Consider the following 20,028-nt stretch of genomic DNA (forward strand, 5'->3'; position numbering starts at 1 on the left):
GTTGCGAGCCACCGAGGCCATGCTAGGACTCTGGAAGAACAGCTGTGCTCTTAACCTCTGAGCCATCTCTCTAGCCCCCATGTCCTTCCATAATACCCATCCTTCCTTCTTCCACTTTCGTTGTCCACCACACTCCAGGGCTTTTCTGAATCCCGTGGAGTCAGAGGCCAGCTAGACAGATGGGCCTTGCCTTGATGAGATGTATGATTTAATGGGATTCAACATAGCCAACAAACAAACAAACAAAAACAAAACAAAGAAAAAAACCAGTGCAGGAAAGTGCTTCAGGGCAGGGTGGGTACATCAGAGGGGCAGTCAGTGTTCTCAGTGGGGAGGGGTGTCAGTCAACTTGGTGATGTGACTGAACCATGGAGGTAAGGGGAGCAGTCCTAACCAGGCACCATATGCAACCATCACCCAGGGAAGAGATTGTTCAGGCGAGCACACTGGTGTGTGCTCAGGACCTGCCCAGCAAAGGCCAGACGAAGGCCTGTGTAGACCCAACCGAGCTAAGGGGTCTGAGACCAGGAGGGTAGGATAAGGAACTAGTCCTTGTTTTGTTGTTTTCTTGGAAAAGTGTCTGTTGAGTGTCAGGGACGTGACCACCTTAGGTGCAGAATAGAAGAAAAAGCATTTCTGTGAGAGAGAAGTGGTAACAGTCACTATGGGGGAGTCTGGGAGCTGGGAAGACTCCTGTGAGGTGAGGGCCCCATGTGCTCGGGCAGGGTCAAGTGCAGTGTGACTGAGGGCCTGGGGGGATGGTGGGAGTGTGAGGAGCAGGGTACACTGGGCAGAGTCAGTAGGGTGAGAAGTGAGGTGAGGTCGCAGAGCGCAGGGTTTTCTGAGGGCACGGTTAGGAGCACTACTGGACTTTCCCAGAGGGGAACCCTGATCGGTCATGGGCCCTATGTGCCCCCCAGATGAAGACAGGACTAGGGACAAGGCAGGCAGCAGTGACCAATGGATACCCTCTCTTCTCAGACAACTCAGAAGAGCCATGAGGCTGAGTCCAGTGCCCTGATCTCTCTGAGTCTCTTGTCGGGGGTGGACCCAGGTCACCTATCCCAGCAATCGCAAGTCACCAATTCACAGGACCAGGAGCCTCTTGGGTCTTGCAGCTTCTCGGAGGTGGGCTCAGAGTTCCTGCCTTTCTTTCACACTCATGAGCAGTCCCTGGACGTGGAGGAACTGGCCCAGCAGTGTGAAGTTTGTGCTGGACACAAAGATGGCTGGAGCCCCAGAGAGGGTCTGTTCCTCAGGGAGTCGGCGCCACCCAATGGCTTCTTCCCGTACTACCGCTCTCCGGAAGAGCATCTCCCCAGCATCACCCCTCAAGGCTGTTGGTGTCTGGGCACCAGAGAACTTTTCCCCACAGCACAGGATGGCTGCTGCAAGGTGACAGCCAGGGATGGACGCCCTGTGATGAGTGTGAAGAGGCTATAGAAGGGCAGGCAACACCAAACCTCTGGAATGCTCCATACATCTGTCCCTGGCCCATGCCCCAGTGAACCCTTGGCCAGGTCCCTGATGGCACGTTAGTATGGGCACAGAGGCTAGGAGAGGCTGCCCCACTATACTTTAGCTCCTCCCTTGCAGGGAAGTGACTCTGGAGATAATGAATTACATACGATAATTCAAAGAGAGGCCTGAAACCAGGGTTGGGCCCATAGAAATGCCTAGTTACTTCTTGAAATTGGTTAGACACCTAGATACTGGATGTGTGCTGTCTCACTCAGTCCTGATGACCCCATACTAATGGCTGTTTATGAGCGGGACAGCATCTCTTCAAAAATCAAAGTAACATGACCTCAGTCACCCGGGTAGCAGGTGCCAAGCCTTTCTGGTCCAGATCTGTATCCTCTAATTTCATGGGCAGCCCTACTGGAAACCACATAGCTTGGCATGGGATCTAGGACTGCAGAGAAAGTAGGGTAGATAGTGAGTTCAAAGGTCAGTGTCAAACTTTCCCGTGGGGATCCCTCAATGGGTAAACAACATCACCAAGGGTTCTCCACTCTGCAGAACTGGCCTGGGTCCTACCACCCTCCACGATTGCCCTGTAGAGTTATAGGGCCAGTGTCCATCTTGGCATCTGGGCCTGAATCTGGCTGACTCCTTGCTCTTCCTCATCCAGTCTGCCTTGGCAGGGCCAGACCTCCTCTCTGGGTTTTCACCCTTACCAGCCTGCTGCCACTTCCTGGGAGGGTTCGTGTGTGACGGCAACCAAGATCTGCCTCTCTCTGGGGACCACGCTCTCGGTGATTCAGGATTTGTACCATATTACAGAAGCCCTGAAGAAAACCTTCGCACCAGCCCGGAGCCTCCTTCCCCAACGCTAGGGGGCTCAAGGGAGTGACTCCAACCTGGGACTGCCAGCCTGTGGAGGTGCCGTGGTAAAAGCAGCAGGGACTTCTGGGAATGAGGGACAAAGAGAACTGGAGAGGAGGACCCCACAGATCAGTCCGTTTGCCCCGGGACCAGAGGTGGCCTGGTGCCCAGCCCTCAGACCTAGACTGTTCCTGCTCCTGAGGTGGAAAGAGGTTTTCTACTATGAGATCACCAGTGAGTGGGGAATCCTCTCTTTTTGCCACAGAGGTCCACAGGAAGAACCCACCCTTCTCCGCACATACCTTTTGAGTGCCTGATGACCTGATCTTCCACTCTGGTGTCTCCCTCCACGGGTCTGGGCTTGCCTTTCTCATTGCAGCAGAAGGGAGAGGCCTGTGCCACCCAGTGCCACCTGGGACTGCCCCCAGAAATCAACCATCCTACCCCATCTCTCCTACTTCATTCTCCTAGGTGGGAAATCTGCCTGATGAGGTGTGGGGGTGGGTATCACCAAAATGGCTGCAGAGGGCTTCCTCCTGAGATCCCCATTTGAACCTCATCTTTCCTTCTGTAGCTTGTCGCAAGCCTGAACACAGGGAGCAGGGGCCTCCTGGACAACTTGGAGGAACACACTCCCAAAGCTGGCTTTGTAAATAAATCCTGTTGGCATGGGTGCCTTACTACCTCAGTGTGGTGCTTCAGAACAAGGCTGCCAACCTCCCTCCACTGAGCACTCATTATGAGCTAACCCCTCGCTGGATTCTCAGAGGTAATCCCATTCTGCAGGTGAAGACACCGGCTCGGTGGGGCGGCAGATAGGCTTCTGGTTCTGAGAACTAACTTTAGCAGAGGGCCATGGCTGGGGCTGCAGGGATGGAGGGATTGCTGGGGGGGGGGGGGGGAGCCAAGCTGGAACCTGACTGCTCAGCCAGGAGATCCAGCAAAGCTCTAATGTGACCCACTTCCTCTCCGCCCCCCATTCCCACCCTCAGGACCCACTCACTCTCCGCCTGCCCATTCCCACCCTAAGGACCCACTTCCTCTCCGCCCCCCATTCCCACCCTCAGGACCCACTCACTCTCCGCCTGCCCATTCCCACCCTAAGGACCCACTTCCTCTCCGCCCCCCATTCCCACCCTAAGGACCCACTCCTCTCCGTCCCCCATTCCCACCCTTAGGACCCACTCACTCTCCGCCTGCCCGTTCCCACCCTAAGGACTCCTAGAGAGAGAACTCTGCTATACCCTGGAGCTCCTGTACTTCCTTCCATACCGGGTCTTGAGGGCTGAGGACTGCCCGACTCTCCTCCAATTTTTTCCTCAGCTGATGGACACAAGGAGGCTCTTATTAGTGGCGAGCAGAGGACATTTGTCCGCTGTGATATATTGCTGTGATTGGTTTCATAGAGAGCTGAACGGCCGAGAGTTAGGCAGGAGGAATAGGCAGGACTTCTGGGCTGAGAGAGGAGTAGGAGCAGATAATCCAGAGGCAGAAGATATGCACGGAGACATGGAGGAGGCAGGATGGGTGGCGCATGCCAGAACAGAGATGGACAGACGTGGGTTAACCTAAGTTATAAGAGCTGGTTAGAAACAAGACTAAGCTAAGGCCAAGCTTTCATAATGAGCCTTGGCATTGTCATTTGTGAGCTGGTGGCCCAAAGAACAATCTGACTGCATAGAGGTTCCACAGTCAGGGTGGTCTGTGTAGCACAGGGGAGATCTGACATTGAAGGGTACCCGTGGAAGAAGAGAGTAGAAGGAGGTGACAAGGGCTCTCAGCGGCCTCCCTGGCACCCCCAGACATCCCTTTCTGTGACCTCCCTGGCACCCCCAGACATCCCTCTCTGCGGCCTCCCTGGAACCCCCAAACATCTCTCTCTGCGGTCTCCCTGGCACCCTCAGGTGTCTTTCTGGACCTCTCTCTTTATAGAGAGTCTGGCTCTATTCTGGCAACTACGTTGCTCTTTTCCACCTGGAAGCTCCTACGTTGCGCAGCAGTGCCCTCTCCTGGCACATCTTGTCAAGACACGGTTGGTGTCTCCGTGGTCTAAATAATAAAATTCTTTGGACACCACCTAGGAGGGCACTGTTCCTGTCTTATAAAGAGTGAGCCAGCCAGCAGCAGCAGCCTCAAGCCTGGTGCAGAACCCAGGAAACCTCGACCTCAAATGGCCAATCTACCTTCACTCCACGATCACATGCAGTTCCTCAGCTCCGCGATGGACTGAGAATTCTCTGGACAGACCCCAGAGAACTGCCAATGAGGAGGAAGACCTGTTCCTGATGATAGGCTCACTCAGCACCTCCAAAATCAGCGTGTGGAGTTCGGTCATTATCATCTTTCTGTTCTTGGTGGGGATGGGGTCCTAGCGGTCAATAAAAAGGCCTGGAGGCAGAAAAGCAGCCGATGCTTTGGAAGCCCTGAAAGAAGCCAGAATTCCGTGGGGTTCTGGTAAGGCCCATGGAGAGGTGTCGCTACTGCCACTGGCTATGAGGTAGCTGCCCCTCAGCTCTGCCACGATCCAGACTCCTCCTCCTGCAGGCATCAGGTGGTCAGCCCTTTAGGCATTGCCCCATGGCCTCTCCATTTAAGGTGCCCGAGTGCTGGCTGAACACCAGGCCTATACACAGGTTCAGGGGACAAGGTAGTACCTGTTCTCAAAGGCGCCCCGTCTGATGGACAGACAGACTAAAGTCATAGTGGACAGGGAGGCAGGTGGACATGTCCAGCCCAGACAGTCGAGGTGGAATGCGGAGGTGTGCACTTCAGCAGAGGCCTGGCAGGGAACGTGGCAGCCAAACAGAATCACAAAGGAGTGGGCTAGAGAGCAGGGGGAGGGCAACCCTACCAGGGACCAGCACATCCAGTCCCACACACGGAAGGAATGTGGGGTGTGAAGGCCACACTGCCTGGCTGGACGCCAGCTGGACAGAGCTGAGGTGGTAGGTGTAAGGAGTGGAAATGCCACCGGACCTTGCTTTGCAGGCCTTCACAGGCCTAAACGGGCAACTAGAATGTGCAGGCAAGGCCACCCAGAGTCATGGAGGGCCCTGCAGAGAGGTGGCCAGAGCAGAGGCCAGGCTTCAGAAGCCTGATGTGGCAACATTTGGAGAGGGAGCCCAGGACCAGGTCAGAGGACCTATGTCTACCAGGCTGAGGCAGTGATGGCATAGGCAGGAGCTGCCAGAGGGCAGTGGACGCTGGAATCATTGAGAAGGGAGAGCACCAGGAGTTCCTGGTTACAGGAGTGAGGCCTGGGAGGAGAGGAGTGCGGCTCATACCCAGGCGTGTGTGGCAGCTCAGTGGAGGTGCAGTTTCCTACGTGGAGGGGTGCGGAAGGAGCAGCACTGGGGGTCAGCATTCTCGTGGATGTGCTGAGTTGAGATGGGAGTCTCCCAGGCAGAGGTGTTAAGTAGAGCAGAAGTTCTGTGCTCAGTAGTGAAGCCTGGAGTCAGGTAGGAGACTGTAAGTGGGGAGATAGTACTGCCCCCAAGAGGGAAATCCAGGGAGGGTGACAGTTTAGGTTCAGTTCCTGGAGCCAGTGTTCTGCTGGGTCCCACACCCCAGGGCTCAGGGCCTGCTCCATGCTGCCACTCAGTGTAGGGTTCTCCGTGCCCGTGTGTTTCAGGGTTAGAGTCACAGTGTGTGATTGGGAATGGGAGGGCTTCCATTCCTCTCAGGCTTGTTGGCAATCAAGCTGCGGTACCCTGGGCCATGGAGGCCATCCTGTCTGCCAGCACTGCTGACTACTCTTCGGGGACCTTTCATTTCCTAAATGGTCGCAGGCCCAGATCACAGGCAGAGTGGGGCACAGTTCAGGGACTAGTGCTGTAGCCTCAAGGCTGAGTGAGCCACCATGAACCTATGAAGTAAGCTCAGCCACAGGCCGTGACCTTTCACCCCCGCCCCATAGGGCTTTGCAAGCCCCCTTGCCAGTGTGTGCTTCCTGCTTCATTCTACACTCTTCTCCCAGAGGGGTGGCCTCGGCTCTGGAGTTAAAAATTGGAGTCTGTGCTCACCTCACAGAGGAAGAAGACAGGGCTACCGGAAGAGCTACCGACCACGAGCCTCGCTCCTCAGCAGGCCCTGCAGCAGGTGTCAGTGGTCAAACACTTGCCTCGGGAGAAGGAAGCCTGACCAATTGCTCCTACACATTGACTCCAAAGTGCCAGTGGGACAAAAGCAGGCTAAGCAGAGGGACTTCCTTTAGGCCACACTCATCACTCCTGTCAGCCGAGTCCTGAGGTTGGGAACCAGGGCTGCACCCCTGCTGGAAGCTAGCTGGACATGGGTGGACACAGGGTCACCTTCCTTAGAGGCAGGAGAAGGCAGGGCATTCCAAATGGAACAAAGATGCCCCCATGTAGCTAGCCTGGATGTCCCTGGACTGTAGCGTGAGGCTGGCTGGGTGTGTGGTCTGCCTACAGAGCAATCTGAGCTAAAGAGGACCCCCCCCTTTACCTTTGGGCTGGGGCAGTGTAGGTTGCGGCAGCACCTGGTGTAACTCCCCACTACCACCACACCCCCCAGCTATACCTGAGAGAGACTTTGGACCATTAGGTGCTTTGAACACAGGTCTCTGAGAGGACACGGCTAGAGGAAGGGCCTCAGCTGATTGGAACCACACTGTCAAGCCAGCACAGGACAATACTAGAACCTTCCAAATGCCATCTCGGGCTGGGGGCAGGGCTAGGTGTGAGGGCAGAGGGGCAGGGGAAGGGGTGTTGAAGGGAGATGTCAGAAAAGGCAGGTGGCATCTGTAGATTGTCCCTAGAATTCTGCCACCACCCTGTAGCTGTGGGATAGGGTCTTGTTTGCTTGCTCAGCACCTCAGTGCTGTATTTGAAGATGCACACAGTGATAGATAGGGAGGACCCATCAGGGCTCTACCTGAGAAGCCAAAGCCTCTGTGTGTAACGTCAGAGTTGACCTGAGCCAGTCCCATGTGTTGGATGGACCAGAAGACTGAAACCAGCCGGCAAGAGCTGACTTCTTTCAGGACATCACATGGTTTGCTTTTAGGTCGTTTAAGCTGGTTGAATGAGGCTTACCCAGATAATCAAGGTTCCACTGACTGCAATCCTGGTCACACACACAGATACAGTCATAGCATAGGGCTAGCATCCTAAGTCACACACACAGATACAGTCATAGCATAGGGCTAGCATCCTAAGTCACACACACAGATACAGTCATAGCATAGGGCTAGCATCCTAAGTCACACACACAGATACAGTCATAGCATAGGACTAGCATCCTAAGTCACACACACAGATACAGTCATAGCATAGGGCTAGCATCCTAAGTCACACACACAGATACAGTCATAGCATAGGGCTAGCATCCTATGCACCACCCACCACACCATACACAAACCCCTCATGGCACCTCCTGGGTTAGTGTTTGGTAGAATCACTCTGCCACATGCATGTGTGCATCAAAACTTCTGCCCCCAGGAGGATGGGGCAGTACGTGCTAAGCCCACAACATCCTCTGGCTGAGGCAGTAACAGCCGTGTATGTAACCACAGTATCATAAATACAGGGGGAGGGGTGTTCCTTGAGGTGGGTGAGAAGTGTTCCTGCCAAGCTGAGAAACAGGACTTGGGCCTATGGGCTTCCCCAAAGTACAGCCGTGTCTGCCTAGAATTCTGGCCGAGTAGAATGGGGGTATCCGTGGCTTGGGTTCTGGCAGCTGCTTAGTAGGGTGAAATGCTCCCTAGTTATATCTCCTTAGCTCCAGACAGGTTCTGGAGGGAGTTGCCAGCCTTGTCCTCGCTGGTCTGAAGGCTGACCAGGGTGAGCCAAGCTGTGGTATGGTGGCCTCTGAGAAAACCTCACTCACACAGAAGGTTCTGCCAAGCTCCTGACAAAGTGTTGTAAATGTAAAGAGATGGGATGTTGCAGATGGAAATCCAAAATTGTCTGCTCCTATAACCATCTTCTTATCATCCATGTCTGCATCTGGCTTACACCCCTTGGGCTGTCAGTAAAACATCTGGACTGAGGTGAGAACACTGGCTTCTACCAATACAAAGGCTGAGGATGCATCAGCGAGCATCTACAGCCTACAGTAGAGTTTCCCTTGCTTCAGTTCAGTCTGTGAGGAGGCTCTTGTGTCCATACAGGGGTGCCCACTCAGGGCAGACCTGTGTGCAGGAGCAGGCTGTGTGCCCACATCAGAGGAGATAGCAGGACTTTGCCTGCTGGGTAGGGTTTTCTCGGGCTTTTCCTTGTGGAAGCCAGGGTTGGGGGAATAATTTGGAATCTGTTCTCCAACCAGGATCTGGCCATGTTCCTCCCCTCCTCTGGCCACTTTCTGAAGGTTTACCACTTCTGTATGAGATGCCTACACATTTTATACTCTAAACACAATGGCTTTCCTGGACTGTGAAGTGGGCTCCACAGACTTGCTGAAAGGAGTAAGCCAAGACCTCAGGGAGGGTGCTTCTGTTAAGTGCAGGATAGTGGCTTCATCCAGAGCTGGCTTGAAGCTGGTTTCTGGGTGAAGTGCCTCCCATACCTTATTCAATTACTCATTGATAGATGGAACTCTCAACCCAGGGCATGTGGATGCTGTGTGACCTGGAGAAGGAGAGAGAGAGTCTCTTAACTCTAGAACTGGCTTGGAAAATTGTGCGTATTCCATCTTGCTTTCAAAAGCCCATCGAAGCACTAAGAATGCTGTTCAATTACAGTTTGTGTGCATGCATGCGTGTGCATGGGTATGTGTGTGCACATGAGTTCATGCATATACATATGTGTGGTTGGATGAGAAGAGGACCCAAAGTGTCCTACTCTGCCTTCTACTGGGCTGGCTGTCAAGCAAGCCCCAGCAATCCTTCTGTCACTTTGACCCCTGCCCCCACCTCTGATGGGCCAGGCACTTAACCATGCCAGGCATTTATGTGGGTCCTGGGAACCCAAATTCACGTCCTCATACTTGGACAGCAAGTGCTCTTTCCCACTAACCCATCTCCCCAAACCTTCATTTATTTATTGCCAGCTGAGTCCTATTGCAGGCAGCCTTTGGTGTTTATAAACCGCCCCCTCCACCTCCTTCTTCTGAACAACTTTGCAAATGTGCCCTAAATGGGCTAGCTCCTCTGGCTGCCACTTTCACCTGGAAGGCCCCAAGGCTGCAGTTATTGGGAAGTGCGAGGGAGGGTGGTGGCCAGAAGTAAGTACTAAGGGAATTCCTCAGGTGACTGGGGCAGCCTCTTGGATCACACCTAGTGAGTGCTGTGCCTTTAAGATCCTCTGGGGGCGGGTTGTCAGTCACTCGCCCTCATTCGCTGACTGCCCCAGCGCGGGTGGCTGGAACACTGAATTTCAGAAGAACCTGCCGGGTGATCAAGTCGCCTCGCCTGCGCTGGCTCTCGCGACCTGGGCCATGCCCGACACACACTGAGGGACGTTGCTCTGGCTGCCTGAGGGAGAGGAGGGAGAGGCACAAGTCACTTTGGCCATGGGCAACTTCCAGTTGGAAGACTTTGCAGCGGGCTGGATCGGAGGTGAGTGTGCTTGCCAGACTCCCCCTCTCCCTCTCCCGCATTACAGGGCAAACAGCGGAGGCCCAGTGCCAGCTGTTTGCACCTGGTGTTCTTGGTGCGCTTTGCAGCTCCGCATTGCCTGGTTTCATCAGGAGCAGAGTGAGCAGAGTGAGCGATGCCTGCAGCACCTGGCGTCCCTAGCCCAGTCCGCTTGGCTGGTCCTGTCCTTAACTTCTGAAGCCGAGCTCTTAAGATTCACAGTGATTTCTTTGAGCTTCTGGTTTGCCTCAACGTCAGGTTCCGAGGAACTTGGATCCCATAATGATTAAACCGCTGGTCAGGGCAGACAACCAATGAAGCCACCCGAGTGTGTGCACACCCTTCAGTGACCTGGAGCAGGAGCACACCTGGGTTTGGGGACGCGTCTCCAAGAAACTTGTGCTTAGGTTGGCACTTGGCTTGGCTCCTAAATCCCGGTGTCAGAGCGGCCAAGAACCTGGACTTTAAGATCAGGTTGGTCTCAAAGGCGTTGCCACTGGAGGGAGTGGAGCCCGTGGGGCAGGGAGTGGAGCTCTGTGGGGGCATTTGCCCAGGACAACTGAGAAGGATCCCTCTGGTCCAGCTGCTGGCACTTATCAGCCCTGGTTTCTTCAGTGCCCTCCTCTCCTGTTCTTCTGAACCCTTTGGTCCCTCTGCTTGGCTGTCACTACATTTTACCATACAGTTAACATAATGACAGACAGTCTCTGAGTAAAGCCCACCCACTGCTTGCTGTGTGCTGAGGTCCCTGTCAAACGCCTTAAGTTGTCTTCCTCATTGACATGTGCAACAAACTCACCACAATGCCCTCCACATTTGTCTGAAGCCCTACAGACTTTCCCAGCTCTGGAAACTACTGCTCTAGCACCCTACTTTTTCTTTATTCTTTATTTTGCACCCCTGCTTTCAGATATGTAGGCTGAGTGTGAGCAGGGGGAGGGGCACTTGGCTCTGAACTGCTGCTCCGGACCTGAGGATGCCTGCCCCACCCTGGGGAAGATATTGGCACCTGGGATTGGAGCTCCTGTCTCAAAGCTGGACCAGCAGAACGAGGTTTTGCCTGCTGTTCAACTCCATGCTATTCAGTTCAGGGGAAGGTGGAGGGTGAAGAAGACAGGAGGTTCTAGACCCAGCAACCAGCGTCCCTGTGGCCTGACTTGTTAAACCACCTCTGCTGGCAGAGATGTTGCCTTTTTTATCAGTGTGGTGGAAGGATTCTCCCTGGGAAAGCAGCCCTGTGTGAATGCCAGTTGCTAGGGACCACAAAGGCTTCTTTATTTAGGTGACTTTGAGACAGCCTGATACAAGTATGTGAGTAGCCAGGCATTTCTGTTCTTTCTCTTTCCTCTTCCTCCTTTTCTCCCCTCCCTTCCCTGCCTTCTCCTTACTCATTCAATTGTCACTCCTAATTCCCTTCCCCTGGAACCTAGGGGCTTTGCCTATTCTCCATGATAAAGTTGCCAGCACATTTGCCTCTTGTGTCTGACTTCTCTTGCTTAGCATAATAAGGTTTCTTTTTAGGGGTCACCCACACTGTAACAGGGTCTGTACTCCATTCCTATCTGTTTTGTGTCTTTATCTGGGGAGATATGAACAAGTGGCTATTCACCCCAGATAGAGCACTGATGACAGACCAAAGAAATGATTCTATCAAAGTCTCATTGAACGAGTCTGTGAGTTTACTAGAGTTTACTAGAGTATAGGCAAGGGGTTAGTTACGGGAGCATGGGTGACTGACTCAAGGAGGGCTGCAGCCCTGAAGAACCCACCCCTGCATGACTGACAGTTCCTAAAAGTCGCTGCACATCTGGTCTCATTTCAGCTGGACAGAGTCTCCTCCTTCCAGCAGCCCTTATTGTGTATATAACTTTGGGAAGAGGACCTTGTAAATCTTATGAGTTTCAGGAAGTTCTGAGACTTGTGAGTTTTCCTTCCCAAGTCTTAAGGATTCTTCTTCCAGGATGGGATGTTTCCATAAGGAGGAAATGGCTACACAGAACTAATCACAGCTAGGTAACGGTTCATTGTTACCTATAAATGCTATATTTATTCACTGTATGTCACTTGAATTTGTCCCCTGCGAGGAATGCCATGGTGACCATGGCTGTGCTTATTCTTGTTTGAGTTCTTGCTTTCAGTTCTTAGGGAAATATCTAGGATGGGATATTGGGGATAGGATGAGTCATGTAGTAATTCTGGGTTTAACTTTTTTGAGGAATAACCAGTTTATACAGCGATGGCACTGATTCCTATTCCCATCCAAAACATACAAGAGTTCTCAGGGCTGGAGAGCACTCAGGAGTTGAGAGTCTGCCCTGCTCTCCCAGTGTAGTTTCAGGCATTCATATACTCATAAACATCTATCTACATATGTAATTTCAGGGACTCAGAGTCCCCTTCTAGCCTCTGTGGGCAGGCACCACACGCATGTGGTGCACATACATATACATGTGAGATCCAATTTCTTAGCCAGGCAGTGGTGGCGCACACCTTTAATCCCAGCATCCAGGAGGCAGAGGCAAATTCATCTCTGTGAGTTCAAGGCCAGCCTGGTCTACAGAGTGAGTTCCAGGACAGCTAGGGCTCCACAGAGAAACCCTGTCTTTAAAAAAATATTCAATTTCTTTGTATTTTTGTCAACACTTTATAATTTATTTTCCTTTAAAAAATGCAGTCTATCTAGTGGAAGTAGAGGGAAATTTCATTGCTTTGGTTTACATTTCCCTAGTGACCAACAATGTTGAGTATGTATGTTCATGTTGGCCATTGGCATATTTTCTTCAGAGATGTTAATTTTGGCCATTTAAACAATGTTTTAGGTGTAAGAGCTCTGTGTGTATTCTGGACTTGAGACCCTTAACAGATTTAAGTGGTTTGTAAACAGTATCTCCCAGTTTTAAGCCACTGTCTTCACTTTAATGCTAGTATCTATAGTGATGTCTAGTTTACGGACTCCTTTTCTTTCATTGTTTGTGCTTTACTGTAACTACAAATGTTACAAAACCCAGGTTACAAAATATTTCCACATATTTGTGTCTTTTACTTTTTTAACCTTTTGCTCTATTTTGGATAAAAGTGAGGCAGAGTCTAAGTTCATTCTTTGGCACATGGATATCTAGTTGACTCTGAGCCGTAATTCTAGTTTTGGAGAACTTTAAATAATAAGGTCCCAGCTGAGTCTACTCTCTGGCTTCCTTGGTACTGGATCAGGCCTCGCGCACTGGACGCCCCTACTGGACGCCCCTCTAGTAACCGCTGACTGACATGCCTCTGCTCTCCGGCCTCCTCTAGGGGATGGCAGGGACACCCACGAGTCCAGGGTTTGGGTGACCAGGTGCTGTTCTTTGACCTACAGGTGCAGCCGGTGTCATTGTGGGCTACCCTCTGGACACAGTCAAGGTACAGTAGCTGTGTTTTCATGACCCCTTGGGGAGGTACCTGGAGTAGGTCTGCCCTTGGAGCCATGCCTCTCTCTGATCTCTGAGGACTCTCCAGCCCAGGGCAGGCCTTCTGCTGGCCCAGGGGAATGTGATGTCAGGAGGCTTGTCACTGACTCCTGTCTGCCTGCAGGATTTTGTGAGTTGGTGAGGAAGGAGACAGGACACTGATGATTGTCCGCCTCCAAGTACCTGGGGACTGATGCTTGTCCTCCTCCAAGTGCCTGGGGACTGATGCTTGTCCTCCTCCAAGTGCCTGGGGACTGATGAATGTCCTCCTCCAAGTGCCTGGGGATTGGACAGTCAGGAAGGGTTTCAGATGTGAGATGCGGTCTGAGTTTGAAGTGTGAGACTGGGTAAGGCAATTAATTCATCTCCCTAATTATAAACCTAACGCTTATGAACAAATTGATAGCATTTCCCATCAATCACCTGTATCATATATGCTTATGAATGTAGATGGATGTCAGTCAAATTCCTGGTCATGCTATTTGCCACGGCTGCTCCTCAGAGGAAAGTGAGTGAGATAGGGTTGAAGGAGGAGACTCTGGCCTTATAGTGAAGCTTTTATTGAGAAGATGTATTCCCATATTAGTTGCACACTTAGAATTGTCTTTAAAAACTATATTACTAAAAGATACCCTTGCTTATCGTGGAAGATTGCGCCTGCAGAGGATGCCGGCTCGGAGACGGTCACTTGGATGGCCTGCCCCCTTGCTGTCCACTAGGTGCTGCAGGGGACAGGGCCACTCTGGGGTCTCACAGCTTCTCCCAACAGGCAGCGCAGGACATGGGGACTAAGAAACCCTCTTAGGGAGAAATTCAGGCCACACATCTATAAAGAAGTGGAACCCTCCGAGGCCAGGGCAGGTGCTCTTCTGAACAGTTGTATGGGCTTCCGCAGATGCTCTGTGCCTCTCGCCTCCTGCCCTGGTTACCCAGACTTCTTAGAGGATGCTTTCCTATGTAACCTCTTAAGTCAGTGCAGAGTTGTTACTATACTAAGCCTGTTCCCAAGGCAAGGGCAAGATAGAGGGAGATGGGTGGCCCTGTCTGGCGGGGAATCTAATGCGTACATAAGCTTGTGTGTGTCTTAATCTAACGTGAACCCTGCTTTGTGTGTAAGCTCAACGGGAGGATGGGGATGGAAGGGAATTCCAGGGGGCAGCAGAGCGAAGGTTGGAGGCAGGAAATGTATATGTGGTTGGCATGGAAGGGAGGATGCCAGGAGAAGAAATGGTGTGGAGGGTAACAGGAAGGCCAGTCTCCACCTCCAAAGTGTCCTGGGCGTAGGTGGCATTTGATAGGGGCCCTGGGGAGTTTTAAAGCGGGTGATGTGATCACAATTATTTTGAGAAAAACCAGCCTGGCTGTGGTGTAGAGAAGGCCTAGAAGTGAGAAGGCCACACTAGGGCCAAGGCCTTGTCCAGGTGAGAAAGGGGCGGACAGAAAGATGGAAAAATGATCAGGTGTCCCCAAAGATGTGCTGAAGGGTGGGGTGATGGGCAGCATAGGTAGATAAAGCCAAGGTCTGGCCTTTGTGCACTTAAGAAGCAGCCATCATCACTGCACAGCCAACTGGTCTCGTTTGTTCTCTGGCTCAAAGTGGCCCTTTGCTATGTGGAGCTGGGTTTGATGGATAGCAGAGCAAATGTCCCTGAAGATCATCGGGCACCAGGCTGGCCAGGACTGAGCCTGGTCCTTCTTCCTGGCTGGGTCACTGGGGACAGAGCCGATCTCTTTGGGTATCTTTGGAGGCTTGTGACCTATGTCAGTGTCTCTTTGCCCTCTGCTTCCTCCACAGACTCGCCTGCAGGCTGGTGTTGGCTATGGGAACACATTCAGTTGCATCCGCATGGTGTACGAGAAGGAGCGTGTAAGTGCCCTGCGGTGGGTGGAGGGTCCTGCCAGGGTCCCTCACGGACTGGGCCCCAGGCCCTGGGGTGGGTAGAGGGCGCCTGCCACGGTATCTCATGGACTGGGGCCCAGGCCACACTCCTACACTGGCACAATAGGCATGAGGGAGCTTGTTCCTGCTTATCACCTGTTTTTCTCATTGCCACATGGCAAACGCTACCTTACCTCTGCTTACCGTTGGACACCTAGTACATTGCTGGGGAGAAACTGGTTTTGTATGAACTCTCTGGAAATTTCTGGGGACTTTAGAACCACAGCATGGAAAGTTCCTGCGCCAACAAGGACCACTGTTAGTTTCACAAAACAGTGATTGCTGGGTAAACTGAGTCACAGCGGAGTTTCCTTTATGTGGGTGCAGAACCTACCCACGTGACTGAGGCACTGATTTTCAAATAGGAAATGGAGTGATATCTTGTAACACAAACTCCCTTTTTAAGAATGAGTGGGTTGAAGCTGGGCAGTGGTGGTGCACGCCTTTAATCCCAGGCAGAGACAGGCAGATCTCTGTGAGTTCTAGGCCAGCCTGGTCTACAGAGCGAGTTCCAGGACAGGCTCCAAAGCTACACAGAGAAACCCTGTCTCGAAAAAGCAAAACAAACAAAAGTGTGGGTTGCTTCCTAAGACTGCCCTTTTGAGAATCTAAAATAAAAAAATTAAATTGAGGCTGAAGTGACCTAGTTGAAAGAAACAGCCGAATGCAGTTTCTGGGGCTCTGCGGCTTTTCTCTGAGTCCTGGAAATGTACCCAGTTGTGACTGTTGATGCCACGGGCTCCATCGTAACGAATGCCCCAGGGTTTCATGGCCTCCTGCAGGTACCAAGCTTGTCAACAATCACCTTGACTGCCAGTATTGTTTTCTCTCTCTTGATTGGCCACTGAGGTCAGGGTGAGTACTGCCAAGCTCAGACTTGGTGTTCCAAGTCAATGGGCATGATGCCCCAGTCTCCTGAAAGATAGCCACTGGGTCTTTTTTTGGCTCATAGTCCCTGTGGCTCTTGCCAGCCTGCGTTCCACTGCCAGCATTCTGGTGGGTGGGGACTTTAGGTGGTGTTTCTGAGGCAGTGTTTATGGAGAAGAGCCTGAAACAAGACTTAGGCATGTTCGTGTGTGTGTGTGTGTGTGTGTGCGTGCGCGCACGTGCACATGCACACACATATATGGGGTGCCCACCAGGATCTCCAGCCTGTGGCACAGCTTTGCCCAGGGTCAGTTTATGAGATGCCTCCTAGAGCTTTGCCATCTTTGGCACATGTGCGCCGTTTCAACTCTCCAACGGTTGTGGAATTTTCCAGTTTTCCTTTGAGCCGCTGTGGTTTTATTGACCACAGACACAGAAGACACCCTGCCCCCAGCAGGAAACATTGCTTTTCAGCTTCCTCCACCTCCCTCTACTGCCTTGTGTGTGCATATGTGTGCATGCATGTCAGCGGAGACTGCTCTTCTATTCCCAGCTGCCCAGACCTGAACAATCACACAGGAACTACATGAATTACAACACTGCTTGGCCTCTTATTAAGTTAACTCTTGCATGTTATATTAACCCATTTCTATTAATCAGTGTATCACAAGTCTGTGGCCTACCGGTAAGGTTCTGGCATCTGTCTCCTTTGGCAGCAACATGGCATCTCCCTGGCTCTGCCTTCTCTCTCTCTCTCTCTCTCTCTCTCTCTCTCTCTCTCTCTCTCTTTCTCTCTCTCCATCTCTGTTCAGATTTCTCACCTGGCTTTATTCTGCTCTGCCATAGACCAAAGCAGCTTTATTTATCAGCCAATAAAGCAACACATATACAGAAGGACATCCCACATCACGTTCATATGTATGTTTGTATGTATATGTATTTATGTGTCTGTGTGTGGAGGGGGACCTACAGGCTATCCCTAGCACCCTTGGGAGATCCCTTTGTTAGCCCCTCATTACAGACTTACACAGACTTAGTGAGTTGTACTGTAGTGCCCGTCATTTTTTCTGTGCTCTCCAGCCCCACCCTCATCTGCCTTACTCCCAGACCATGAGCTTGATATGGTGAAGACTGTTTTGTTATTGGTGCCTCCTAGGGCTTGGCACACAGAAAGTAATGGGAGAAAGAGAGAGAGAGAGAGAGAGAGAGAGAGAGAGAGAGAGAGAGAGAGCGCTTTGCTTGAGTGGCAAGTGAAGAAGTGTATTAGTACTAAATTATCCCCCACTACTTCTTAGAACCCCTTAGATATTCTGCAGACACAGCCTGATTTTTTCCAGCCATTTGGAACATACACACACACACACACACACACACACACACACACACATACACACGATCTTAACATTAACATCTATATGACACCAAGATTGCATTGTGCAAAGGCTCATCTTTAGGTCTAGAGTGACCACCTGGGTGGCATGTGGCCTTCCTCCTCCTCTGTCTTTTCCATGTCATCTAGACCCTTTGGAGGGCTCTTCTCTGATACAGTGGATTATTGATTCTGGATGCATGCATTACCTGAAGCTCCCAGGAGGGAGGCCGAGAACATCAGGGAGTCCCACACCTGGTATGTAGACAGAGACCCTGGGGCGTGGTTTGGCCTCACACTTCCTCCCTCTGGTCCCCTTGCACAGGTGTTTGGCTTCTTCAAGGGCATGTCTTTCCCCGTGGCCAGCATTGCTGTCTACAACTCGGTGGTGTTTGGGGTCTTCAGTAATACAGAACGGTTCCTCAGGCGGCACCGCTATGGGGAGCCTGAGGCTGGCCCTGGCCGAAGCCTGTCTGACCTACTCCTGGCAAGCATGGTGGCTGGGATGGTCTCCGTCGGACTGGGCGGGCCTGCGGAACTCATCAAGATCCGACTGCAGATGCAAACACAGCCTTTTCGGGAAGGTAAGAGGCCAATGGGGGAAAATACAGTGTTGAGGACCTGTGTGAGACCTTTCTGCTCTTGGCTGGATCTGGGGTGCCATTGTTCATAGCCTTGTTAGTGATCAAGGCTATCCCCTTCCTGTTCACTATAAGCGCCGTCTCTCATTTTCTCTTGAGAGTTTTCCATGCTGCTCTTAAAAGAGGCTTCAACAGAGGAAGAAGAAAGGAAGGGGTATACGCTGTGTGTCCTCTTTGGTGGAGTTCAGTGCCAGAGGAGATAAGGGGGCGGGGCAAGCACTGTGTGTCCGTTTTGGTGGAGTTGGGCACAGGTGTATTTCAATGCCTCAGAGTTTTGTTCTTGATTCTTCCGCTAATTTTTACCATCTTGTAAGACGAGGTGTTGCTCTCTCCCTACCTGTTTCCATTTCTGTAGGCTGGAGGGGCTGGATCCCTGGTCTTTTCTGTCATATTATGGATATGCTAAGCCCCTTTCGGCTGTGGCTGTGTGTCTGCTCTGCTCAGCGAGGCTGGGGTTTGGCTGTGTGACACATGGGGGACCCACAGCTTATTCAGGAGCATCCTGGCCCCGGTCCATAGCTCTCTGACCAGGGAGGGTCTAGTGCAGGCCTGAAGCCCTGTGAGCGTGAGGCTGATGCTCCCCCAGGGCACAGGGAGAGCCTGTGGCCCAGCTGCCCTGAGGATGTGTCTCTCCAATACATAAAGTCAGTGTCGGCACAGAGGAGATCTATGTATGTGTTGCATCACGCACTCAGGACTCTATCCCGAGGACCCTGGAACAGGACCCGTTCACCTCATCTCCAGATGCCTCCATCTAAGAGCTTGACAGAAACTGGATGTCCTGTGGGGAGAATACAGACTCTCAGCCAGGCTAGATCTGGGGGGCTGGGAGTAGAGTTGAGAACAGGGGATAAGGAGGCTTGAAAATATTGGAGCAGGACACTAGGCCTGCTTCACCTGGAGTGTGAGAGCCTGAGGTCCGCCTGGGTCAGGATCCACCCACCTAGGAAGTTCAGATCTTTCTAGCATACCACCTCCTAGGTAATCCCTTTGACCAGTGGAAACACAGAGACCATGAGTTCCCAGCTCCAGGAGAGGCATAACAGGAGGGCTGGCCTTCCCTGACCACACCTGTGTGATCACCCAGCTCTGGCCTTCCCTGACCACACCTGTATGATTACCCAGCTCTGGCCTTCCCTGTCTATGCCTGTGTGAGCACCCGGCTCTGGCCTTCCCTGACCACACCTGTGTGAGCGCCCAGCTCTGGCCTTCCCTGACTATGCCTGTGTGAGCCCCTGGCTCTGGCCTCATATGGCAGTTCTCTGGGGTCCTGGGGGAAACCCGCCATCATAAACCCCTCAAGGCAGCAACAGAAAAGGAATATGTGTCTGTCTGTCCTTCTGAGCATGCAGGAGACAAGCCCTCAGGGAGCCCAAAGAGGAGGGTTGACACAGCTGTAGTCCTCAGAGCCTATGTCCAGGTCTCAGATGACAGAGAAGACAAAGACAGCTTACCTGAGTGAGTGGAGGTAGGAGCCACCTCAGCAATGCCCACGAGTCCACTGAGTTGGGCTCAGTGGGTCACAGTCATGGGGGCCACATAGCACAGAGTCCTGTGATACATTAGACTCCATGGCAGGAATCCTGCTTGTCTGATCATCACAATGCCCTGACTTCTGGGTACCTGCCAGGGAAGCAGACAGGCCTCGTAGCCTGGGGTCTTATCCTACTGGAGGTATAGCGAGATAATAGCACAGGTCTCACTCTGAGCTCATGGGTGCGCTTCTGGCTTATAGAAGCTAAGGCTATAGTGATTTTATAACTTCTGGCCACCTAAGACTTTGAACAAATTTTATGTCTCCAAAATATTGCTCAAGATGGCCCAGTTCCCAGTTCCTGGACTCTGAAAGGGGCTCCGAGTCACTAAGTCAGGCTGTGCACTTGGCCATGCTTCTCTTCACCTCT

General features: G+C 52.2%; 2 protein-coding genes across 4 annotated transcripts in view; both read left to right on the forward strand.

Annotated features, from left to right (window-relative positions):
- The first annotated feature begins 368 nt into the window (after positions 1-368).
- On the forward strand, positions 369-2,356 carry LOC121444925. The gene is made up of 3 exons (XM_041646872.1): positions 369-374; positions 982-1,419; positions 2,135-2,356. Exons 1-3 carry the CDS (start codon positions 369-371, stop codon positions 2,354-2,356), a joined length of 666 nt encoding a protein of 221 aa, XP_041502806.1.
- Positions 2,357-9,629: 7,273 nt separating this feature from the next.
- LOC121444921 (solute carrier family 25 member 48-like) overlaps positions 9,630-20,028 on the forward strand; it is a 33,634-nt gene continuing 23,235 nt past the window's right edge. For all 3 annotated transcript variants that reach the window (XM_041646866.1, XM_041646867.1, XM_041646868.1), the window contains exons 1-4: positions 9,630-9,844; positions 13,218-13,261; positions 15,104-15,175; positions 17,809-18,067. In XM_041646866.1, coding sequence (XP_041502800.1) covers positions 9,799-9,844; positions 13,218-13,261; positions 15,104-15,175; positions 17,809-18,067 — 421 coding nt within the window. In that variant the 5' untranslated portion in view covers positions 9,630-9,798. The remainder of the gene's footprint in view (positions 9,845-13,217; positions 13,262-15,103; positions 15,176-17,808; positions 18,068-20,028) is intronic.

This window comes from Microtus oregoni, unplaced genomic scaffold (assembly GCF_018167655.1).
Source record: "Microtus oregoni isolate MIOR12 unplaced genomic scaffold, Mior012 000148F_ref0000004, whole genome shotgun sequence".
Taxonomy (NCBI): Eukaryota; Metazoa; Chordata; class Mammalia; order Rodentia; family Cricetidae; genus Microtus; species Microtus oregoni.